The sequence below is a fragment of the Gekko japonicus genome, unplaced genomic scaffold (assembly GCF_001447785.1).
Source record: "Gekko japonicus isolate JY-2015 unplaced genomic scaffold, Gekko_japonicus_V1.1 scaffold296, whole genome shotgun sequence".
Lineage (NCBI taxonomy): Eukaryota > Metazoa > Chordata > Lepidosauria > Squamata > Gekkonidae > Gekko > Gekko japonicus.
The window spans coordinates 823,193-835,326 of NW_015177014.1; the positions used below are offsets into that span (position 1 = coordinate 823,193).

At 42.2% G+C, this 12,134-nt stretch overlaps 1 protein-coding gene across 1 annotated transcript in view; it reads left to right on the forward strand.

Annotated features, from left to right (window-relative positions):
• FRMPD4 (FERM and PDZ domain containing 4) overlaps window positions 1-12,134 on the forward strand; it is a 120,963-nt gene that overhangs the window by 60,707 nt on the left and 48,122 nt on the right. Inside the window, exon 4 of the mRNA XM_015427689.1 lies at window positions 4,401-4,446. Coding sequence (XP_015283175.1) covers window positions 4,401-4,446 — 46 coding nt within the window. The remainder of the gene's footprint in view (window positions 1-4,400; window positions 4,447-12,134) is intronic.

The following is a 12,134-nucleotide window of genomic DNA, read 5'->3' on the forward strand; positions in this document are numbered from 1 at the left end:
TGCTTTAATCCAATCTTAGCTATAGTTATTGTTCAGTTACTTATGCATCTTGACTCCAGTTAGCCCTTCCTGGCAACTAACCCCCACTCCACCCTCTCTACCTATGTGCAATGGTTGGCAAAGTCTGAAGGAGTGTGCGTGCACACAGAAGCTTATACCTAGAATTAAACTTTATTGATCTTACAGGTGCCACTGGACTCAAACTTTATTCTGTTGCTTCAGACAAACAGGACTACCCACCTAAATCTACTTTATATAATATGTTAGCTGATACCAGAATTTATATCACTGAATCCTGCAGCAGTCTCTACTTCAGAAAAGCATTGGGAAGCCACTGTAGTTGAGCAGCCCGTGACGACCTGTTACAATTGTGCTACATTTGATGACCCTAAGACTGATTGTTTTCTTTCATCTATGAGGACAGTCTCATAAGAACATAAGAACATAAGAGATGCCAATGTTGGATCAGGCCAAAGGCCCATCCAGTCCAACACTCTGTATCCCACAGTGGCCAGAAATACCAGTGCCATCAGGAGGTCCACCAGTGGGGCCAGGACATTAGAAGCCTTCCCACTGTTGACCCCCCCCAAGCACCAAGATGACAGAGCATCACTTGCCCCAGAGTCTCTATCTATACCTTGTGGCTAATAGCCACTGATGGACCTCTGCTCCATATGCTTATCTAATTCCCTTTTGAAGCCGTCCATGCTTGTAGCCGCCACCACTTCCTGTGGCAGTGAATTCCATATGTTAATCACTCTTTGGGTGAAGAAGTACTTCCTTTTATCCGTTCTAACCCGACCGCTCAGCAATTTCTCCATTCTTCACACTGCAAATCTCTGTTTCCAGTTCTGTAGAGAGTCAAGGCCAAATGTTTATCCCCTCTACTACCAGTGACTGGAAAGGAATGGGAAATACAGAGATCTCTCTGGAGTCCTGTTCTCCTCACCCAGGGATAAAGCAATGGATAAGGCTGCCATTGAAATGATTTCCTGGTCTACTATTGATTGCCATGGAGTTATTACAGACTGAACGAGCTGCAGAGACCAGTAGCATTTTAAGACCAGTAACATGAGTAGCAAACGTGGAGTCACTTTTTTGAAGTCCCAGTCGCTTTAGTCAGACTGTTCATGAATAACTGCTTTGCGCTCATATGGGCTAATGCTATGGTGGTGATTTATATTGTTTTTCCTGCTGATCAGCACTGGCATGCAAATTAGTTGCACTTCACTCAGCCTGGCAATGAATCTCAAAAGCAGACAGTTAATTGCATTTAAAATTAGGGGAGCCAACAGAAAATCAAGTTCATCACAATCAAGTGGCAACTAACCTTTCCCCAGCTGATAAAAAGAAAAACAGGCCATCGATTTAATAAAACAAATATTGATGTTGAGAGGCTTTGCATAGGAAATAAATGTGCATTTATCCTTGTGCTTCTGAGACACTTTATATTAATATAAAACAGTTCTAAAAAGTCCTTCCATACCAGCTTTGATTGCTTCAGCACAGGATCTTATAAACTATGGATCCCAATGGGTTGGTTATATATTTAACAGTTTGCTGGTTCGAAATGTAAGAAGCCCATCAGTATAATTGTTATAAATTCATTATCAACTCTTTATAATTATTGTGCCTTTCTAAAAAAATATTCCTGTTACTTACCTGTAAAGGATTTGAAGAAGGGATACAAGCAAAATTCTTTATCATTAGTCCACTCACTGGCACAAGACATCAACTGGCATAAAATATCAAAACAGAACCAACTATGCTTTCTTTCTTGTTTCCCTCATTTCACTGCCTAAAATTTGGTTGTTTATTTGGTTACATATTTATGAAAGTATTTAGATACCTCAGGGAATCATGAGAGAGAGAGAGAGAGAGAGTGTGTCTTCCAGACTTCCAGCATGGTGTAGTGGTTGGAATATCAGGCTAGGATCTGGGAGACAAGACTTCAAATCTCCATTCATCCATGAAACTCACTGGTTGGCCTTGAGCCAGTTACACTCTATCAACCTAATCTACCTCACTCAGTTCCTGTGAGAATAAAATGGTGGAGGTAGAATGATGTGGGCCTGCCTGAGCTCCTTAGAAGAAGGGCATGATATTAAATACATAAATGTATCTGCTACAGGAAACACCAGTGACTTAAATCCAGTGAGTTTTTTTAGGGGATGTGGGTTTATCAATTGATGCATAATCCCAATAAGACAAAAGTGCTACTGGTGAGCAGAAGGTCTGACCCAGGACTTAAACTGCCACCACTCTGGGTGGGGTAGCACTCCTGTTGAAGAAAGAGGTCCATAGTCTGGGGGTATTCTTGGACCAGTGACAGCCTTTTACCAGGTTAGCCAGCTGTGGCCTTTCCTGGACAACAAGGATCTGGCCACCGTGGTGCATTCCCCAGTTACTTCTAAATTAGATTACTGCAATGCATTCTATATGGGGCTGCCCTCGAGAAGTCTTTGGAAACTTCAGTTGGTGCAGAGTGCTGCAGCAGGATGTTGACTGGAGTTGGGTCATAGGGATCATATCACACTAGTCTTGGCCCATCTACACTAGCTCCCAATTTCTTTCTGAGCCCAATTCCAGGTGCTGATGCTGACCTCTAAAACCCTATATCATTTGGGACCAACATACCTACTCCCTTATGAACGTACTCAACCACTCTGGTCATTTTTGGAGGCCCTGTTTCTGGGTGACTCTGTCTTCTGTGACTAGGGGGGTGGTGACCCAGGAGAGGGCCTTCTTGACTGTGGCACCAAAACCCTGGAATTCTCTCCCAAAGGAGATTTGCCTGTCCTCTTCTGTTGCCGTCTTCCACCAATGGAGGAAGACTTCTTTTGTTCCATTTGGCATTCCCTCAGTGATTCTTCCTTCCGATGTTTTAATTATTTTTTTATGTTTTTGTATGTATTTTAGTGCCAGTTTAAACTGTTTCAATTATGTCTCTTTGTTGGTTTTAAATTTTTAGGTGTGATTTTACTGTGTATGTTTTAATTTATTAGCTGCTTTGGTGGCCCTTATGAGGGCAGAAAGGCTGGATATAAATTTTGTATAAAAAAAAACCTCTTGTGGAACATTTATGCTGGTGGAAGTGATTGCTGTCAGCAGAATGGATCTTTCTTGCCTCCAGCCTTGCCCTCCAGCCAAAAATGCCCCCAAAGCTGCCTCTGGGGGCAGGTGACCCCTACAATAGCATGGGGGGGTCAGAGGTTCACAGTGGGAGAGAGAAATCTAAAAAATAGCCCTCCCTTCCATTTACAGATATCCCCATGTGATCAGTATATAAAGCTGCTCTTTAACCAGTGAAATAAATTGTCACCTTATATATTACATTTTTGATCAATGAGATTTTATTCTCAAGTTCTGTAAGAAAAATCTACCGTTGGTAGGGTTGCCAGCTCTTACCTTGCTGCCAGCAGGAGGCTCCAGTCTTAGTCCGGGAGTCTTCTGGTTCACACGTGAAGCATGCAGGCGACAATGACATCAATGGGAGGTGTCGTCATTGCTCCGGGCACATCGAGCAGGGGATGCTCTAGCATTTGGGGAAAAACCTCTATGGTCATCATGGAGTTTTTGCCAAATGCTAGAGCATCTTTGAATCGGATACGTCGGGCAGGATGGGGCTCTTCAGGGGTGGGGCTCCCCATTCTGGTCATCTGGCCAGAGGCAAATTGGTGACCCCAAAAGCAGGGGGAAACCCACCCCCATCGGGGGGATGACAGCCCTAACCACTCATTCTCAGTAGAAGGGTATATATTATAAGGCTCATGTCAGTTTGCTCTGATTTAATTTTAATTTTGACATCCTTTTTTATTTTGACATTCAGTTTTGTTTCTCACACTCAACTAGGGTTGTATTAATATTTTCCTGCTCCCAAACTATTGCTCTCTGAAAGCTGAAATGTATCCTGAAAAAAGCCCTAAACAAACAAACATCCACTCTTTTCAGTCCTGTTTACTGCTATTATTTCCTCTGTTGCTTTTGCTATGCCTTTGGGGTTTTTATTGCTTCTTCCTAGGTTAATCATATGGGCCATCCCCAGCCAACGGGAATCACAGCTTAACACCATGCTGCTATGTTGCCTGTGTAACATCACTGAGGATTTAAAAAAAAAAAAACAGCTCAAAGTGAGGGCAAGAATTTCTTGTCACCATTGCCTTCACTCTGAATTGTCACCATTTCAGAGTAGCCCCTAAGCTCAATCAGGGTGTGTTTTTTGACATGGCCAATAACATTCACATGAGTATCCACACCTTTCCGCTCAGCCCTCAGCTTAATGTTGGTGTGTTACTGAAATGTACATGATGTTAAGATCCCAGCTCTCTCTTAAGGAGAAATGGTTGTTATTGCTGAAGCATGAAAATGTGAATCTTCACTCTTATCTTCTTTCTTTACAGAAGCTGCAAAGAATCTATCCTCCTCACAGTTGTTCAGCCTTACCCTGTGAGTAGCTAACACGTTTTTGAATTAGTTTCCTAGCAACATTTATGGCTATTGTCTACCTGTTCTCTTCCTGTGATTCTTGTCTGCATAACCAAAAGCACATGTGAAGTACAAGCTGTGTCTTTGAGGATAAAGGATTATATATCAATACCGACAGAAATGTAACAGCATAAGCAGTGTTCCCTCTAAGCTGAGTTGGTGTGAGCTAGCTCACAGTTTTTTAGCCTCCAGCTCACAGATTTTTGCCTTAGCTCAGGAAGGATGTCCTCAAAGCAAACTAATTTATGCAGCAACCTAATGGCTCGCTCACAACTTTAATGCCCGTAGCTCACAAAGTAGGATTTTTGCTCACAAGACTCCACAGCTTAGAGGGAACATCAGACATTTGCCAACTGCCTGAGGAATATTTCTGAGGGACAGGATACTCAGTTCTGCTTCAAGATATTTCACAAAGTTATTGTGAGCACACTTGGGTGTTTTTTTGTTTTGTTTTTTGGGGGGTTCTTTTTTTGGCTTTTGTTTTCTCCATAGTGATATTTCATGTCGTAGTCATTAACACCTTTATTATAACACTCAAAAGTCAAAATTGGCAGGCAGCTGCCCATTAGTACGGTTGCAGTAAATTCATCCCCTATTTTGTTGTTGTTGTTAAGAAATGCAATGGCTTATTCCATTATTAGAATTTTGATTTTAATAATATTGGAGCGATAAACAGATCACCTGTAGTGGAGCTCTGTGCATGCACATCTGCTGTAGTGTTAAACAGAATCAGAGATGTCAGAGATGTGAGTGTGTTGGGTTATTTAATGTAGCAAAGCAAAAGAGGAATGCAGCACACGTGTATAGTAGCTTAAAAAGTAAAATTTACTAATTACTTATGGGAAAGGGAACTGGAAGTTCAAAATAATAAACATCCTGTCTAGCTCTCTCTGATTTACATCTTGTCTCAGTAAAGGCTAAAACTCCATGTCTGTGCCCCAGGCAAGAGTTAGAATAAAGGCAATAAACTTTCCTAAGCCTCCACCCCTGGGACATCCTGAAATCTATTGATTAGTCAATAGACAATCCCAATACCTACTCATTATGCATAGTGTCACCTAGACTCTGACGTGAGATATGTGTAGGCTATTCTATTGGCCCTAAGCAAACTAACTAGGAAATTAGCATACACAGTAACATGTTAATTTTTTCATGACATCAGGAAAATAACTTGCTCATATCCCAACAGAGGGTTATATCAGGCTCAGAGGTTAAGACACTGACCTGAAGACGGGAAGGTCTGTAGCTCGGCAGTTCAAAACCCTGGCGCCGCATGATGGAGTGAGCTTCCATCTCTGGCCCTAGCTCCTGCCAACCTAGCAGTTCGAAAGCAAGAAATTGCAAGTAGATAAATAGGTACCACTTTGGTGGGAAGGTAACAGCGTTCCATGTACCTCAGCGTTTAGTCAAATTTAATAAATAAATAAATAGTCATGCCAGCCACATGACCACAGAGAAGTCTTCGGAAAGTGTTGGATCTTCGGCTTGGAAATGGAGATGAGCACCATCCCCTAGAGTCGGATTTGACTAGCTCTCGAGCAAGGGAAACCTTTACCTTTACCTTTTTTAAAGCCATGCTAACTGTGATTAGGCTGCAGCCCTGTTGCATATGCAGTTATGCTCCAGTAATGTAGAATGCTGTAAAAGAAACTGGCTGCAGACTCAACAGGGCTTGCTTTCCACACACACACCCCCTTTTAAAAGAGATTCCAGAATGCTCAAAAGGGAAATGACATTTTCAGTAGATATACTGAAAACTCATGAACTTTTAAGCACTTTTAAAAGAATTTTGTCGAAGAGGTTTCAGAACTCCGTTCCAGCACATTTCCCCAGGAAAAAAAAGCCCTGAGACTCACAATGAATAGGATTAGAAAACAGAAGTATGTCAGGTCAATTGGAAGCATAAGCAGATGAAAATAGCTACTTGGAGCCCAAGATATAGCCCCCTGGCCTTTCCTGTGATTATATCCCTCAATTGTATTGGGAACCCTGGTAAATTTCACATCTTTGTACTTCATTATCACTGGTTTTTTCCCTTAAATATGAAGTATCTTATTTGTATTTAATTTTTACAAATCAATAGAGACATTCGGTACAATCACAAATATGTAAGCGGCCCTGACCTGGATAGCCCAGGCAAGCCCGATCTCCTCAGATCTCAGAAGCTAAGCAGGGTCAACTCTGGCAAGCACCTGGATGGGAGACCTCCTTGGAATACCAGAGGCGGGAGGTGGGGGCAGGCATTATTCAGCCACATCTCTGAATATCCTCCAGGCCCCCAGTAGAGGTCTCAGTCACCAGAGACTTCCAGGTGCACACACACTCACATGCACTTATGAACTATACATAAAAGAAGAGAAGAGAGGAGAGATTGGATTTATACCCCGCCCTTCACTTGGAGTCTCAGAGTGGCTTACAAACTCCTTTCCCTTCCCCTCCCCACAACAGACACTCTGTGAGGTGGGTGGGGCTGAGAGAACTCTGACACAAACTGCTCTTTTTCAAGGACAGCTGTGCCAGAGCTTGTGACTGACGCAAGGTCACATCAGCAGGTGCAAGTGGAGGAGTGGGGAATCAAACCCGGTTCTCCCATATTAGAGTTCACGCACGTAACCACTACACCAAACTGGTTCTCAAAAAAAAGCACCAACCCTGGAAAACCAAATATGTAAGCACTCGTTCAAACTATCGCACAATTGCACTCATATCACACGCTAGCAAGGTCATGCTCAAGATCCTACAGGCTAGGCTTCAACAGTATGTGGATAGAGAACTGCCAGAAGTACAAGCTGGGTTTCGAAGAGGTAGAGGAACTAGAGATCAAATTGCCAACATTCGCTGGATTATGGAGAAAGCAAGAGAGTACCAGAAAAACATCTACTTGTGCTTCATTGACTATGCAAAGCCTTTGACTGTGTGGATCACAACAAACTATGGCAGGTCCTTAAAGAGATGGGAGTACCAGACCACCTCACATGTCTCTTGAGAAACCTGTATAAGGGCCAAGAAGCAACAGTTAGAACCGGATATGGAACAACTGATTGGTTCAGCATAGGAAAAGGAGTACAACAAGGATGTATATTGTCACCTTGCTTATTTAATATATATGCAGAGTACATCATGCGAAATGCTGGCCTGGATGAATCACAAGCGGGAATTAAGATTGCTGGGGAAAAGATCAACAACCTCAGATATGCAGACGATACCACTCTAATGGCAGAAAGTGAAGAGGACCTAAAGAGCCTCTTGCTCAGGGTAAAAGAGGAGAGCGCAAAAGTGGGCTTGAAGCTCAACATCAAAAAAACTAAGATCATGGCATCCGGCCCCATCACTCCTTGGCAATTTGAAGGGGAAGTCGTGGAAGTAGTGACAGACTTCACGTTCCTGGGATCCCAGATCACCGCAGACTGTGACAGCAGCCATGAAATTAAAAGACGCCTGCTCCTTGGGAGGAAAGCGATGGCGAACCTAAACAGCATGATAAAAAGTAGAGACATCACCCTGCCAACAAAAGTCCGCATGGTCAAAGCAATGGTATTCCCAGTAGTCATGTATGGCTGCGAGAGTTGGACTATAAGGAAGGCCAAGCGCCGAAGAATAGATTCTTTTGAACTATGGTGCTGGAGAAGACTCTTGAGAGTCCCTTGGACTGCAAGAAGATCAAATCAGTCAATCCTTAAAGAAATCAACCCTGACTGTTCCCTAGAAGGCCAGATAATGAAACTGAAGCTCAAATACTTTGGCCACCAAATGAGAAGGGAGCACTCACTGGAGAAGACCCTGATGCTGGGAAAGATTGAAGGTCAAAGAAGACGGGGACAGCAAAGGATGAGATGGTTAGACAGTGTCATCGATGCAATGAACATAAAATTGAGCCAACTTCAGAGGACGGCGGAAGACAGGAGGGCCTGGCGGGAGCTGGTCCATGGGGTCGCGAAGAGTCGGACTCGACTGTGCGACTGAACAACAACGAAAGCACTCGTTCTTTCAGTAGCCAGTAGCATTGAGTGCCATGGCTTGTTGGCACTTCACTGAAGTTCAGAGAGGAAAAATTTAGGCTTTATTCTGTCAATCGGGGAGCAATTGCCAATCAGGGTATAGAATTGTCTTGAATGGTGGGTGGTTGGATTATAGATGGACTTTTGAACTGTTTTAGAAGGCTGGAAGTGTGTGATTTTGTGTGGAAGTCTAAGACAAACATTTTGATGCTACATTGATATTTAGTACAAGTTTTAATTGTTAATTCTTTCAAATTATTTTTTAAGTAAACTGGTTACATGCTTTGAGTCCCTTTAAAGACAAAATGCTGTAAATAAATTATTTCAGAGTAGCTTGAACAAGTTCCTTTTTTGGACTCTTGCAGCTCTGACTCCATATATGTTACTATCAGTGATCACCTTTTCTTTCTAGTTACTTCAACAAAATGACCATTTAAACAAATCATACTTTCCTATTTTTATATTGAATTACTCTAAGTAGTCCGCTGTTTGGGTGTTAAAGGAACAGCTTTTGTGGGGTATTAAAGGAGTCTTTAATGGAACAAAGTTTATACTTTTGTGTTGAATATATATAATAATCTATGTATACTTGGTATGACCTCATCAGTAAAACATCTGGTGAAACTAGCATTAATATTGAATGGCTGAGCTGGAGATAATTCACTCAGTGTCTTCTGGATTAGTTTTGCTTAAACTCATTCACTTTCAGTTTAATTACAACCAAAATCAAACACTCTTCTATTGTACTTCTTGACAATTTAATAAATCTTTGGCAGGTTAATTTGCATGTCATCTGTACTGATAAAGAAAGGATTTGAGAGCTTAATCACTTGAAGGAGTTTGAAGTTTTGCTCTTCTAGAAGTGTATTTGATTATCTTTTGAAAACATTTTGTTTTGAAATGGGTTATCGTTGCAATGGGTATTTTATTAGATTTGAACATATTTCTAATTAAACAATTTATCCACTGTGCTATACATTCAGGCTTAGAGAATAAATTTCAATTGCTGACCTGATAAGCTTGTATTCTGGAGAATGATCAAATTCTCACTGTGACAAGAGTGGCAAAAACAAATCTTTGCTTCCTTTTAAGTAGCTTGCAGCGAATCCCTTTAATCTTTATTTTATTTGCCTCATCTATAGCCCACTTTTCTTGCTGAGATTCAAGGCAGATAACAAAATGTTTTTTTTTTAAATTCTGTCATCCACTATAAGACATCTAACAGACAATGCAGTAGATTTGCAAAATTAGAGAACAGTACAAAAAAGCAGAACTCCGGTCTAAGGCATGACATACCATAATGCAGAAATCTTGTATAGGAATTGTAAAAATCTGCATTTATATAGATAAACTACATGTATTAAATGATACAAGAGTATATAAAGTGGCATTAACATGTGACTTGTTCTGTGATTTTATAAATATTTGGGAGTTTTCCTATTAATACTGGAAATTTTGAAACTGTCCTAAGCAGCTGTTAGGGAGAACAGCCCTGGCCTAAGTCAAAAAGTCCCACATATCTCAAGACACTTGTTCTGAAAGCAAGCACTGATTTATTGTTATTTCATATAACTCACATTCATAGCTCACATTGTTGGAAATTCCAGATGCGATGTCCCCTGTCTCAGACCTCCAGACTGAGTGTCAAGAGAGGCTAGATAGCTAGATGGGCACACTGACCTTTCTTCCTGTCTTTACTCTTCTGCCACTGTCCCCTTTGAAATGCAGATTGTGTTCTCAGGGACCAATTTCCCCTTCCTGCTTCTCTCTCACTCTGTTGAAGACAAGCTCTCTTCCTGCACGCACCAAGAGAGAGGCATGCGGTCCTCTCTTGGCCCCATGAAGCAGATGGGCCTCTTGCCATCTGCTTCCCTCCTTAAGATGATAAGTTAGGCTGATTTCCCACAAGCGCTGCTCCACGCTCGGTCTTTTCTTTTCCCCCAAAGGTACATGTCCGTTTTACACAAGCTGCTGCGGGCCGCATTTTGCCCCGCAGCTTCGCGTGATTTCCCCCCATTTACTCAATCCTGTTTTTAAAGGATTGAGTAGATGCGGGGGAAATCGCGCAAAGCTCCAGGGCAAAATGTGGCCGCACAGCCGCTTGTGTGAAATTGACACGTACCATCGTGGCAAAAGGGAAGAGCGAGCGTGGAGCAGTGCTTGTGGGAAATCAGCCTTAGTAATCTATCATGTCTCTAGTCTTTCCTATCCAAAGTGTATTTCTCAAATAAAGAGAGAGGTATTTCTCTTCTAAACTTGCAACATGGCTCTGTGTAGCTTTGTAAACTGAATAACCTGGTGAAGTGACACTCCTGTGTTTGTAGCTTTGTTTAAGCCATGGGTGGCCAAACTTTCTTAACGTAAGAGCCACATAGACTAAACATCAGATATTTGAGAGCCTCAAGGCATGAGCAAATATATAACCTACACGTTTTTATTGAAAATATGCAAATTTGCTTTTTATTAACATTAAATGAGACTGCCAAAAATAAAAGCAAACGGGGTAAAAACAGATATTAATATTTAAATTTAGATGGGGAGGGAGGGGAGAAACAGAGAAAGAAAGATGGGAAGGTAGCTAGGTAGGAAGGAAGAAAGGTGGGAAGGAAGGAAGGAAGGAGATGGGGGGAGGGAGAAGAAAGAAAGCAAGGATAGGGGGAGACCAACCAGGGAGGCATGCCTCCCCTTCGCTTCCCCAGCTGCCCTGCCAGGAGCCACACAATATGTGTGAAAGAGTCACATGTGGCTCCTGAGCCACAGTTTGGCCACCCCTGATTTAAGTACTCTGCTAACTAATGGTGACTGGACCAACCATACCAGTTAACCTCAATACACATTTGCCTGTGGTTCAAGGTGGCTTACAATAATAGTTTAAAACATTTCCAGTTAAAATTAAAACAAAAAATGAAGTGGCCACTGCAGTATTAAAAAAGGCCAATGCTATGCTGGGGATTCTTAGGAAGGGTATTGAAAACAGATCAGCCAATATCATAATGCCCCTATATAAATCAATGGAATACTGTGTGCAGTTCTGGTCACCACACCTTAAAAAGGATATTATAGCTTTGGAAAAAGCGCAGAAAAGAGCAACTCGAATGATAAAAGGGTTGGAACACTTTCCCTATGAGGAAAGGTTAAAGCGCTTAGGGCTCTTTAGCTTGGAGAAATGATGGCTGAGGGGTGACATGATTGAGGTTTATAAGATTATGCATGGGAAAGAGCAGGTAGAGAAAGAGGTGCTTTTCTCCCTTTCTCACAATACAAGAACTCGTGGGCACTCCATGAAATTGCTGAGCGTTCGGGTTAGAACGGATAAAAGGAAGCCCTTCTTCACCCAAAGAGTGATTAACACATGGAATTCACTTCCACAGGAAGTGGTGGTGGCTACAAGCATGGACGGCTTCAAAAGGGAATTAGATAGGCATATGGAGTAGAGGTCCATCAGTGGCTATTAGCCACAAGGTATAGATAGGGGCTCTGGGGCAAGTGATGCTCTGTCTTCTTGGTGCTTGGGAGGGGTCAACAGTGGGAGGGCTTCTAATGTCCTGGCCCCACTGGTGGACCTCCTGATAGCACCTGGTATTTCTGGCCACTGTGTGATACAGAGTGTTGGACTGGATGGGCCTTTGGCCTGATCCAACATTGGCATCT